Source organism: Cibotium barometz, chromosome 19, assembly GCF_041138505.1.
Source record: "Cibotium barometz isolate CiBa-2024 chromosome 19, ASM4113850v1, whole genome shotgun sequence".
Taxonomy (NCBI): Eukaryota; Viridiplantae; Streptophyta; class Polypodiopsida; order Cyatheales; family Cibotiaceae; genus Cibotium; species Cibotium barometz.
This window is the reverse complement of record NC_141064.1, coordinates 9,484,816-9,495,971: the sequence shown is the minus strand read 5'-3', so window position 1 is coordinate 9,495,971 and position 11,156 is coordinate 9,484,816. Positions and strand designations below refer to the sequence as shown.

Genomic DNA, 11,156 nt, shown 5'->3' with positions numbered 1-11,156 from the left:
GACCCCTCTCTCTATGATGGGATACATATGTGTGGTTGATGTTGTGCTAGATTGCATGTGTATGTATGTAATAGCATGAAAGTTCAACCTAGCACTACGATAAGATTCTAGTTGCAAAATAGATTTTACAGTTTTAGAGATTAAAAGCAATAAAAAGCAATGAGATACAATAGCTAGCTTGTTTGAACAAAATACATTGTAAGTACGAAGTATGATGTTCAATGTTATGTAACACTGAAAAAGAATCCAATCGTTGCAATTGTGTTTTTCTAAATGGGGAAGGGCATGTTCCCCCATGTTTATAACTTTAAGGTGCCACCTCTCAACAACCATACATTATGTACATGTAAGAGAGCACTTACCTCTTGTATGTTGTTGATAATACTACTTTGTATGTTGATGATACTACATGTTACTTGACACCATCCTTAATATACATCTTCTTTTTATGCAACATGTTACTTGACACCATCCTTAATATACATCTTCTTTTTATGCAAGCGTTTGTTGGGAGCATTTTTTGTCATTATGTGATTAGAGCGTATGGCCGTTACATGGACATCACCTCATGAGCACGCATAATTTTTTGAAAGGTGCACATCTTCAATCGAAATTATCAATACTTTGAGATAAGCGAGCATTATGTAGCATGCATTGTGCACATTGATTTCATTACACGATAATGTTAGGTAACTTATGAAATTACTTGAGTACTGGGACTCAAGGATTCTCTTGTCACATTTTAGCATTCAATTTTAATTTCATACATGCTTGTGTATTGCTTCGAATTGATAGGCTTAGAACAATTTTTCCAATGTAGCACTCAATTGAATTAAGAAATCACTATATCTATTTAAGTAGGCCATAAACCCTGATTGTTGTGGTCAGGGTGCCATAAACCTAAAAGAGATCGCCCCATACACGCGCGCGCGTGCACACTCTCTCTCTCTCTCTCTCTCTCTCTCTCTCTGTGAGGAGCACAGAAACATGGCGCAGCTTAGCAATGGTGGGAGCGAGAAACAGCTGCAGCAGGAGACAGGAGAGAACGCCAGGAAGAACAAAATCCAAGTGTCCAACACCAAAAAGCCCCTCTTCTTCTACGTCAACCTATCCAAGGTATCAGTCCTCAGGCCGAGAGAGAGAGAGAGAGAGAGAAAGAGAGAGAAAGAGAGAAAGAAAGGGGGGTCTCAATGTCTGGTGCGAGTATCATCAGTTAGGTTTTTCTTCCTCATCTGCATTTTTATGGACTTTTTTGTCTATGCCTACTTAGTCACTTCTTCAGTTATATAGCCCTATGTACATTATAACACATACACGTGTTGAGATCATAAGCGATACATTATGTGTTACATGGTCATGTCATGTTGCAAATGGCATGATTCATGTCATTTATTACATGGAGCCTAGAAAATCTATAGAGAGGTATTGGAATGTGCTTGCAAAACAAGCTCATGGAACTCTAAGGCCCCTCCTCATACATGGAACTCAAAGGCCTCATGCATGGAACTCATAGGTCCTCCGCATGCATTAAGCTATGTTAACACACCTTTAGTTAGATACTTAGCTTCACTGTTAAGGATTTTCATCCAACAGAGTGGGAAATGAGATCAGTAAATGAAGGCCAAGTCTTGCAAGGTATAGAAGCTTTTATGGGATAAGCAAGATGGTTTTTGTGTATAATGCTTTGCCCATAGAAGAACACTTGCCTCATGAGTGTGTGGGAGCTATGCCATTGACCATTGAGACGCACAGGATGGCCAGCACGACATGTCCATAAGTTGCCATGGGGTTTTGTTTGGACACAGGTACAATGAACATTGAGCTCGAGACATCCCACCATCTCCGCGTGTTGGGATGAAAGGAATCTTCTCCATTTATGTAAACAGAAGAAATTTTCTTTTTGCTCATCATTTGGTCGATGGTGCGTTCGACCATGCCAATAATATGTGCCAACTTAATCTTTCTTTGTTCAAAATGAGAAGTGGGGCTTCAACCTTCTACATGCATGGTTTGAAGGGTAAAAAGAGTTTCAATTGGGAAGCCACTAGGTGAGACAAGTGACTACAATGAGAGTTGGAGATTTTTGAGTTGAAAAGAGGTAGAGTGTCTGAAGAGTAGGAACGTGTGCCATATCCATGCATCTCTGCTTGCAAGACTCACAATTTTAGCACGATGAATGGATATTACAAGGGTTAATATGTAATTTTATGTTTTTGTTTTTTTCTTAATAAAAGGAATATTTTATTATGAAACAAAAATAAAGGACTTCTTGTGCTTGCAGAGGTTCATGCAACAATATGAGGAAGTAGAACTCTCTGCGTTAGGAATGGGTAAGCTGCTTCATGGCTCTGTAATCACTTGTCAAGTTTTCTAATATATGCAGCCTTACGTCCAAGCCACTGTTGTCGACCCTTGTGATGTTATGTGCATGGATGAGGGAGATTTCGTCTACTTTCTGTTGAGATTTGAACTGGTGTAGCCTCTGACAGCTGACATGAACCCAGATCGGCCTTCTTTTCATGTTCTGAACTGGCATGCCCTTTGTATGCATGTACCCCTATGATGACAAGGGCACGAATGAAGGAAATGTAGATACGATTTGTTTGTATTGTTTCTTTCTGGGGTGCGCGCACAGACACAGACACAGACACAGACACAGACACAGACAGACACAGAGACACACACACAGACACAGGCATGCAGACACAGACACAGACACAGACACACACACACACACAGAGAGAGAGAGAGAGAGAGAGAGAGAGAGAGAGAGAGAGAGCTTTCTGTTAATTTACTGAACTTTTTGTAGAAGCAATTGATTGTTTTCTTGTTTGCAGCAATTTCAACAGTTGTTACGGTGGTGGAGATATTGAAGAACAATGGGCTAGCTGTTGTGAAGAGTAAGTCACATGTCTTTGTAATCTCTCGTTTTAAAGCTCAAGTTTCATAATTTTGAGTTTGGGTACAAGGCTGTCCATGGCCCCTAAAAGTGTATACTCACTTCCCTGCTCATAATGGTTGCCACTAGTACTTGGACGTGGGCTTGTTCCATGACACACTTGTACATATTTAGACACAGACCGGAGTTGCCCTGGACACCTGGCATGGGTGTAATAAGTGTCATGGCACCTTGTACATTATGTCATGATGCCAGTGGGTTACACGTTCGGCAAAAATTTGCTTACTACCAGAGTAGGCTGGGGAGTGATGGGAATAGGTTGCTGAAGTTGCTAGGTTTTTAGCAATGGTAAGAAAGGTTGTAACATTGTGCTCATCAAGGCGTCGACCTTGGACAATGTCAGAGATGTACTTGCTGCAGCTGGTGTGGGTGGCTTGGATGAGGTGTATCACCTGTCGTGGCACTCTCAGTCGTCTTCTCTTGCTGACAAACGGTGGGAGGCTTGATGTGTTTTCTAGAGCGCGAATAAACCATCCCCTTAGAACTGAAGTGGCTGGTTCCCGACTTGTGTTTGGAGCTCAATAAACCATCCACAAAACGAAGAAAAATCTCGGCCTCTTCTCTGCACAACTTCAAGCCTTATATAGTGGCTGAAGGGCTGGTTGGCTGGTTGGCCGGTTGGCCAACTGTGCCAAGTGTGCATGACCAGCTACAGTGTATCCAAAACTGTCCATAATGATTTTTTCTTGGGTGCCTTGATGTCCAGTATCTTGTTGCCCAAAACTGCAGCCCATTGGCCCAAACATGGCCTCTGATCCTGCCCAGAAGGCGGTTGCTCTTATAGGACATGTCCATGGGCATCCCTGAATGGGAACGCATGTGACACTTCTTCCCCTATTAAAGCAGACAAGAGGTGCAGATTTCAGCCCCAAAATTCAGCTGCAAGTTCTCTCGTCCATCTTCAGCCAGGGTTTGGAGAGACAGATTCTCATGCAACTTGGGGTTGTAACTTGTCTGGATGATTTTGCCTTGACTACAAGATTACATTCTCTCTTCAGTTTTTGGCCATTGAGTCATTTGACAAGCTTTATACCTGGAGCATTTGCGCTGTTATTTGTAGTAGAAATATAGTAGTACTTTTTGTAGGTTATTGGTGTTGGTGTGTGCTTGTGTTTCTGTTAATTCTTCCGTTGTGTCAATTATTTCTGTTAACACTTGCACTTAACCAGTGGCCTGACATTTTCTCTCCCCCATCTCTCTCTCTCTCTCTCTCTCTCTCTCTCTCTCTCTCTCTCCCCTCCTTTTTTGCAATTCTTTTCCTCTATTCTCTACATGTTCTCCCATCCCCTTGCTTGCATCACTCTCGAAGATGCAGCAATTACGTGTTTCAGCCCAGCCCCCTCAAATGTTCCGTTTCCATTTCCATTTGGTTTCTGTTTACCATGACTGGATACCATTTTAATTCTGAAGCCTCATGATTACCTTTGCTGACGTAAGGGGAGTAATTTACCTTACAACATGAGAGGTAAGCATGAAGTAGTACGATAGTAACTTTGTTCTTGCTTTATGGACTTCAGAAAGCCTTTTATCCATTGTAGTTGGGGGAGCCATCCTTGATGCTCCACGTAAATCATGATCACCTATGATTGGGGCGAGGGAACCATTGAATCTGGTACTGAAAGCTACTTTGAGTTTGGTTATTACTTTAGTTGTCTATGGAAGATTTGCCGGCACTTCAAGCAGCTTCTCAAGGTTCTTATGATTTGTTGTTCCTGCTGCTACAAGCAGCTCCCGGATTGGCTTGAGGACAAGAAGCTTGATCATAAAATTCTTGCGAAGTTGAAGAATAATCCCACTACGGATGTAAAGTGGGTGGATGCAGACTTTTTTTCAGGAGACACCAGATATCTTTACTTCGATGGAGAAGCTTTTCAATTGATTAGAAGTTGCAAGGAATGTCAACAATAGGGACACTACCATATGTGGGCTCTACGATGATGTCTCCCTTGGATAGTGGATGGTATGAATAGATAGATGAGAAACTTGTGAATGGGCTTCGTAAAATAGGAGATCTATGTTGTGCATTTTCAAGAGCTCTTTTGTAAGATCCCTCAAAGATCTCCCTAAACACAAAAATAAAAAAGAAAGGGGCAGGCTAGCTCACCTCCCAACCGTAGGTTCACGACTGCAAACCACCCCTGAGCGCTAAGGCTCACTCCCATCTTTCAAGTCCATGGTGGGAGTCTCTGGTCTAGGCTCAAACCCACTATCAACAACTCAACAATAACAATAATAAATCCATAAGTCACTTATATAGTGATTTCTGTCAACTAGTCATAAATAGCGAGTAACTATGGTCTTACTAATAATCCACCTTAGCTAGGTTATGTCTTGTGAATTGTTTTCTTTGCATGGACACTGTGTAGGATTCAATGCCCAAGAGTCATACACGAAGTGGGAAGGAATGGATTGGCCATCTTGGGTGGGTATTCATAAATAATAAGTCCATGAAATATTAAGTTAATTTTCTTTTCCCATGGTAGAATTGTTTTCTTTGCATGGACATGTGTGGGATTTGACGCCTAAGAGTCATATACGAATTGGGAAGGAAAGGATTGGCTATCTTGGATGGGTATTCATAAGTAATAAGTGTGTGAAACTAACAAGTTAATTTGCTTTTCCTATGGTGAGTGATCTTTACACTTTTGGGCTGATCTTTTGGGTTATAAAAAAGAGCCTATCAATATGCTCTGCTGCTTGTATGGCCATTTGTCAAGGCCCTTGTACGGTTAGCCCCTTGTGCGTGTGCAAATGTTTGCAAGGTTTGCGATGATTTATTCCGGTGTAAAGAGTGGCGGATTTGTGGTTGGAAGACGGATGAGGGTGTGGTGTTTACGATTTTAAGACTTGCTTCTTTTTGGAAGTGGGCTTGAGGTTGTGTGAACACAACTCGTGCTCTTGTGAGGGAATAGAGTTGCATGGTTTTTTTTTTTTCAAATCAAGTGAAGTCAGTAAGATCTTACCGCAAGCATGTCACACCTTGTTTTTGAATGCTCATTCACAGAGTATTGTCACTATTAGGTGCTCGGATACATAGGGTTTTTCAACACACCGATGTCTAATTTCATTACTCTTATGAGTAGCCTATGGATTTTGCAGAGATATACACGTCAACCATAGACATAGGAGATGAGATACGTGGTCGAACAGTGCAAAAACCAAAGGTAAGGCATGCGTACATCTTTGGCTGGTTACAGAGGCTTCCCTGCCCATGGGATGGGATTGGAGCTGGACAGGCAAGATATCTTTCCCGTCTATCCCTGATGGCGGGGGGCCTGGATGAGCCCCCACAGTCCACTTACGATCACTCACTGTTAACCAGCCTTATATATGGTTTCTGTCTTTTATTTGTGTTTCTCTCTTTGCCAATTTTTATTTCAATAATAGTTTAAGTCAAGGATGTAGTCAGCCAAAAAAAGTTCTTCATGTGGCATTTGTTTCAGATGGAAATAACTCTGAAGAAATCAGAGCAGTTTGATGAGATTATGGCTACCACAGCCAAGGAGGAGAACGGGACAACTGATCAGTATGAGCAGTAGTCTGCAGGCACAAGAATCATAACTTGTTTTCTTGTTTTGCAGTCACAAGCAAGCAGCGATGGTAGTAGCCAGCAGCTTTTTGATATGTTTTCTGCTGCAGCCCTTTCCCCTCGCAAGGGAATGTTGTATAAGACCATTTAGAATCATAGAATCAAAAACTTTTTCAAGGTTTTCTTTGGAGCAGTTTTATCTCTTCTATACCATTCTAATAATATTTGCAAATCCGAAAATATTATGTATGATCTTGTATTGATAATCTTTGGGCCTTCTGACAATTCCTGACCATGGAGACAGAAAGGCACCAAGGATCAGTGAATAATTCACTGATTTGTCAAGGTACATGGGTTGCTCCATTCCAGACAGGTGACCTGCAATTGACTCAGAAACCTGCTAAGATGGTTGTACAGATTCTGAGATTCTTATGAGCCTTTCATAACCTGTCGAATTTCAATTGAGAATGTTGCTTTCAGCTGAAGAGTAGTACCAGAAAATATTCCTGGCTGATAAGAAATTGAGCTCCTAGCCCTTGACATTTGGCAAGTGCCTGGGTTAGCACCTTTCTCCATGAAAAAAGGCTGTTGGCTCTGGTTGTCACCTTTTTATGGGGAAGTGTACCTCCAAAGGCACTTCTCCCTATTCGTCACCATCTAGTTCGGGGAGGGGAATCTACCTAGGTTAGCTAACTCTTGTAATGCACGGGATTGAAGATAAATTGCTAGGGGGCAGACGTAGGTTGGGATCATTTTGCTACGCAAGGGATGAAAGGCAAGACCTCCAAGACAAAAACGCCAGTTACAGGTTGAAGAATGATTTGTTAGCTCTAATAGATTAGAGTGGTTACTCGTCTCAACAGTTGGTCAATATAAGAGTGTTTTTGGCTACATGTCAAAGGAAAAAAGATAAGTGAGCACAAATTTGTGGTGCAGGGGTAGGAGCGATTTTTGGGATCAGAGTTGGCAAGCATCAGCACCTTCACATGTTCTAGGAGGCGGCATGATGAGCACCATCATGTAAGACCGATGTAGATAATTCTTGGTTATAAAGAGAGCGAGAAACCAACAATTCTAAGACAAATGTATTTGTCCTCTAAAAGGAGATATCAAGAGTTATTTGCTGAATGGCTATCATATTTTTCCAAATGTGAAGGAGAGTAACAGCTCTTGGTCGGTTGGCTGTGGACATATTGCTGTCTGCTAAAAATCCCCTCTCTGAAAATGCGGTCTGATGATATGCAGTATGCATGCCACTAGGGTATCATTGACGTGTCATTGACCATAATGGAACCGACCGGATGCAAGATTGAAGTACATGTAATATTGTGAAACACCCTGCAATTTCAGGTACATATTCAGTCATTCATATTTCTAGAACTGATCAGTGCTCGAAGTAAAATGGTCTTTACTGTATTTTTCATTGGGTGAAATTAAAAAGTCTTGGCTCAATTTTGACATTGTCTTGAGGAAAACTGATGAAAATTTAACATTGTTAGTTGTAAAACCGGCCAATCATAAGTTTTTGATTAAGGAAAACGGGTGATACTCTAAATTTGTCCCTTTTCTCACTGGCTAGGAAAAAAGTTTTTCATGGGCACTGGAACTTGGCTTGCAAAGTCTTTTGTCTTAAACAAAGGTAAAGTATGCAAGGCTTAAGGCTGGGCAAACGGGGAGCCCGCCTTGTGCAGCTCACTTTGGTGAGAAGCTCACATGTATCAAACTTGAACACTTTGGACAAGTCAGAGCCTCACATCTATACTTAAAATACAAATGCAAGTAAATGAGTTGTGCTTCAAGAGGCTAAACCTCAGCCTCAAACAAATGTGGTCGCTCGTCTTGGTGCCATTGTTGCTTTATGTACTCAAATTTGAGCTAAGTGTATATGGTTCAATTGTTCATAATACTGAATGTGATGGAACTCTAGTACCATCTTTTCCACACAGCCAGAGTACTGTCTTTTCCACACAGCTCCAGAGTCCACACCCCTTGGCCACACCTCTCCACTCAAGCAGCAGCATCCAAGTGTCCAGCTCTTCCTCCCCATTGGCCAAGTCATGAAATCAGTGCATCCTGGTCAAAAGCGTGCCCTCCCAGACAACCCAAGTAGGAAAAGATTGAGATCGGCTCAATTCCTTGCCCAAACAACATTATGGCATGTGTCATTTATACCTCTATAGCAGTAGATAGTAGTACTGCCTTCTTCCAAGCCACAGAGCAGCAACCGAAATATAGACCAGGATAGGCAGAAGAAACACCCCAAAGCTCTGCAGGAAGCTAAAAATACAGTCAGATGGAACAATCATAGCCAAGAACTTTGCTAAGTAGAGAGATGTAACGCAGACAGAGAGGGCAGCTTCAGCAGAGAATCTAGCCTAAGTAAACTAGAAATCTGCTTAACAGGCGTAAAGGAAGCAGATAGCGGTGGCAATATTAGCAGAGAATCTAATCTACATACTCCAAGAATATGCTAAAGAGACGGATGAAATGCAGATAGAACGGTAAAAAGGATAACTTTGGCGGAGAACCTAACTGCACCTGAAAAGAAGATAAAATGTAGAAAGGAAGGTATATTTAGGCAGATGGCCAGAAATGAGAAGCAGATGGGTGTAGAGCCAACTTGTGTGGCGCAGATCTACGCGACTGATGTACTGGCACATCGGCTTCTAGAAGCTTCACCATTTGCGGAGGCAGCAAAGAGGAGCCATTGGACGCTATCGCCAACAGAAGAAGAAGCAACCAATCTCTGCACAAACCCTCCATCGCTGCCGTTCCTGTAAATCCCTATCAAAGCCTGACCTGGAACTTAAGTCGCCTGATCACTTGAAGAAATCAGTGCTTCAGAAACCCTTATCAGAGCTATGGCGATGTGCGCTTCCTTACCAAAGCCCTAAAATACCGGGCTGGCTCTCGCCAGAGCCTTTGCCTGGCTCACAGAGGAGTAAATGTAAAGGATGAGAGAAGAAGATGAAGAAGAGAAAAAACCTGCAGATGCCTACACCAGAGTCTCCTACTCGATTGCTTTCTGCAGCGCCATACACACGCTTGTTTTCTGCAGCAGCGCCGATCGAACGAGAGAGAAGGATGAACAAATACTATGTGCCATAGGAGGGATATCCCCTTGAACTACACCTTTTATTGATCTTTGTATCCATGGGTATGATGACTTTGTGAAAGAGATGGATGCCTATGTTCACGAGAGATTGGACAACTATGCATCTACTTTGTGTGATGCTCAGGGTGGACATATCTGCTGCCCATGCATCAATTAGTGTTACTCATGCATTGTTTAGTGTGGACAGCCGTGCCTTAGATTCACCTATGGATAGTGTTGGTCACGCATTGATAGGTGGTCCATGGCCTCCATTTGTGAATCCAACTTATGATGCTTTTCTGAGTTCAGATTAGAAGGTTTATAATTGTGAGCTTTATGAGACCACTTCATGTGTGGATGCCTTATTAGATTCCAGTATTCGGATGGGGATAGTGCCTATGTTAAATTTGAGGATCACACTTGGGACACTAGGTGGGATTACACATGCGGTGATGATGATGTATGCAAGGATTTAGTCTATGTTGATCATATCTATGTGCATTATATTGATGCCTTACACACACACACACACTTATTGGAGATGATTTATATTTTAGTGATATATATGGAGATTCTCCTAATGCAAGGGATATTAGCAGATTCTATGCTCATTGCATAGAAGATGACACCAAGGGAGTGATACCTATGGAGAGTCTATGGGACTATCATGATCACACCTATGCTCATACGGATATGAGCTATGAGGTGTGTATCTTTGGACCTTGTGGATAATACCGACATGAGGTGATGGTTTATGTAGTTGGGGCATTCACTTTTGGATGTGCTTTGTGCAATTTGAAATGTAATTTTGATGGGAGAGCACATGACTATCTTTGTCATAGATGATAGTCATTTACATTTTCCATTTCATTTGAGAGGATACATACTTAGCCTCGCCTCCTATGATGATTTTCGACATTGGCCATTTGATTCATGTGGGAGATTTCTTAGCTTCATCATCGATGGGAGGCCCTCATCCTTTCCATTTGACCATGGGTGTCATACTATTCATAGTATGGTATTTGGGTCTTCCATGACAATGGCTTATGTTATGATTTTTGGCTTCCATACAAAGCCTTTTGTATATGTTTGATTTTTGCATGACCACCCTTTGATTTCGAGGGTGAAATCATTATAGGAGGGGATGGTTTGTAATGAAGCAACAACTTTAGATTAGGTCTAGGACCATGCATTAGGAGAAATTTGGACTCATTTTTGGGTCCTCTAATAAGTGCGAAGTCGTCATTCTATTGAAAAAAGGGAGCTTTACGGCGGATAACTCTACTTTTTGTACCTCAAAACTATATCATGTAACTTATCATTGGAAAGATCTCAATGAGAGGATTCTAACACACTGACCTCCGACAAATTTGGACTTCATATGCTCATATGCTCAAGTTATGGCCATCCCACCAAAAAGTAATCTCAAAAGTTCCGTAAACGGAAGCCTCATCCTCATTGGTCCTCATGGAATATTCCCTAGAATCCCCAAGGGCTTAAAAGGCCCAAAATTGAGTCCAAGTTTTCCCTAATGGTCATGGGCTCAAGTATAAAAGGGGGCTCATGGACCACTA

The 11,156-nt window shown here is 41.8% G+C and overlaps 1 protein-coding gene across 1 annotated transcript; it reads left to right on the top strand.

Moving 5' to 3' along the window:
• The first annotated feature begins 884 nt into the window (after positions 1 to 884).
• Positions 885 to 6,670, top strand: LOC147628207 (uncharacterized protein At2g34160-like). The gene is made up of 5 exons (XM_086813260.1): positions 885 to 1,116; positions 2,282 to 2,330; positions 2,838 to 2,900; positions 6,059 to 6,123; positions 6,403 to 6,670. Exons 1-5 carry the CDS (start codon positions 988 to 990, stop codon positions 6,496 to 6,498), a joined length of 402 nt encoding a protein of 133 aa, XP_086669386.1. The 5' UTR covers positions 885 to 987; the 3' UTR covers positions 6,499 to 6,670.
• The last annotated feature ends 4,486 nt before the right edge of the window (positions 6,671 to 11,156 follow it).

Bases quoted from the DNA above. Each gene is read 5' to 3' on its own strand.
- LOC147628207 (XM_086813260.1), top strand. From the start codon at position 988: ATGGCGCAGCTTAGCAATGGTGGGAGCGAGAAACAGCTGCAGCAGGAG. The intron at 2,901-6,058 runs GTAAGTCACATG...TGGATTTTGCAG, and splicing joins TGGGCTAGCTGTTGTGAAGA to AGATATACACGTCAACCATA. The intron at 6,124-6,402 runs GTAAGGCATGCG...CATTTGTTTCAG, and splicing joins GAACAGTGCAAAAACCAAAG to ATGGAAATAACTCTGAAGAA.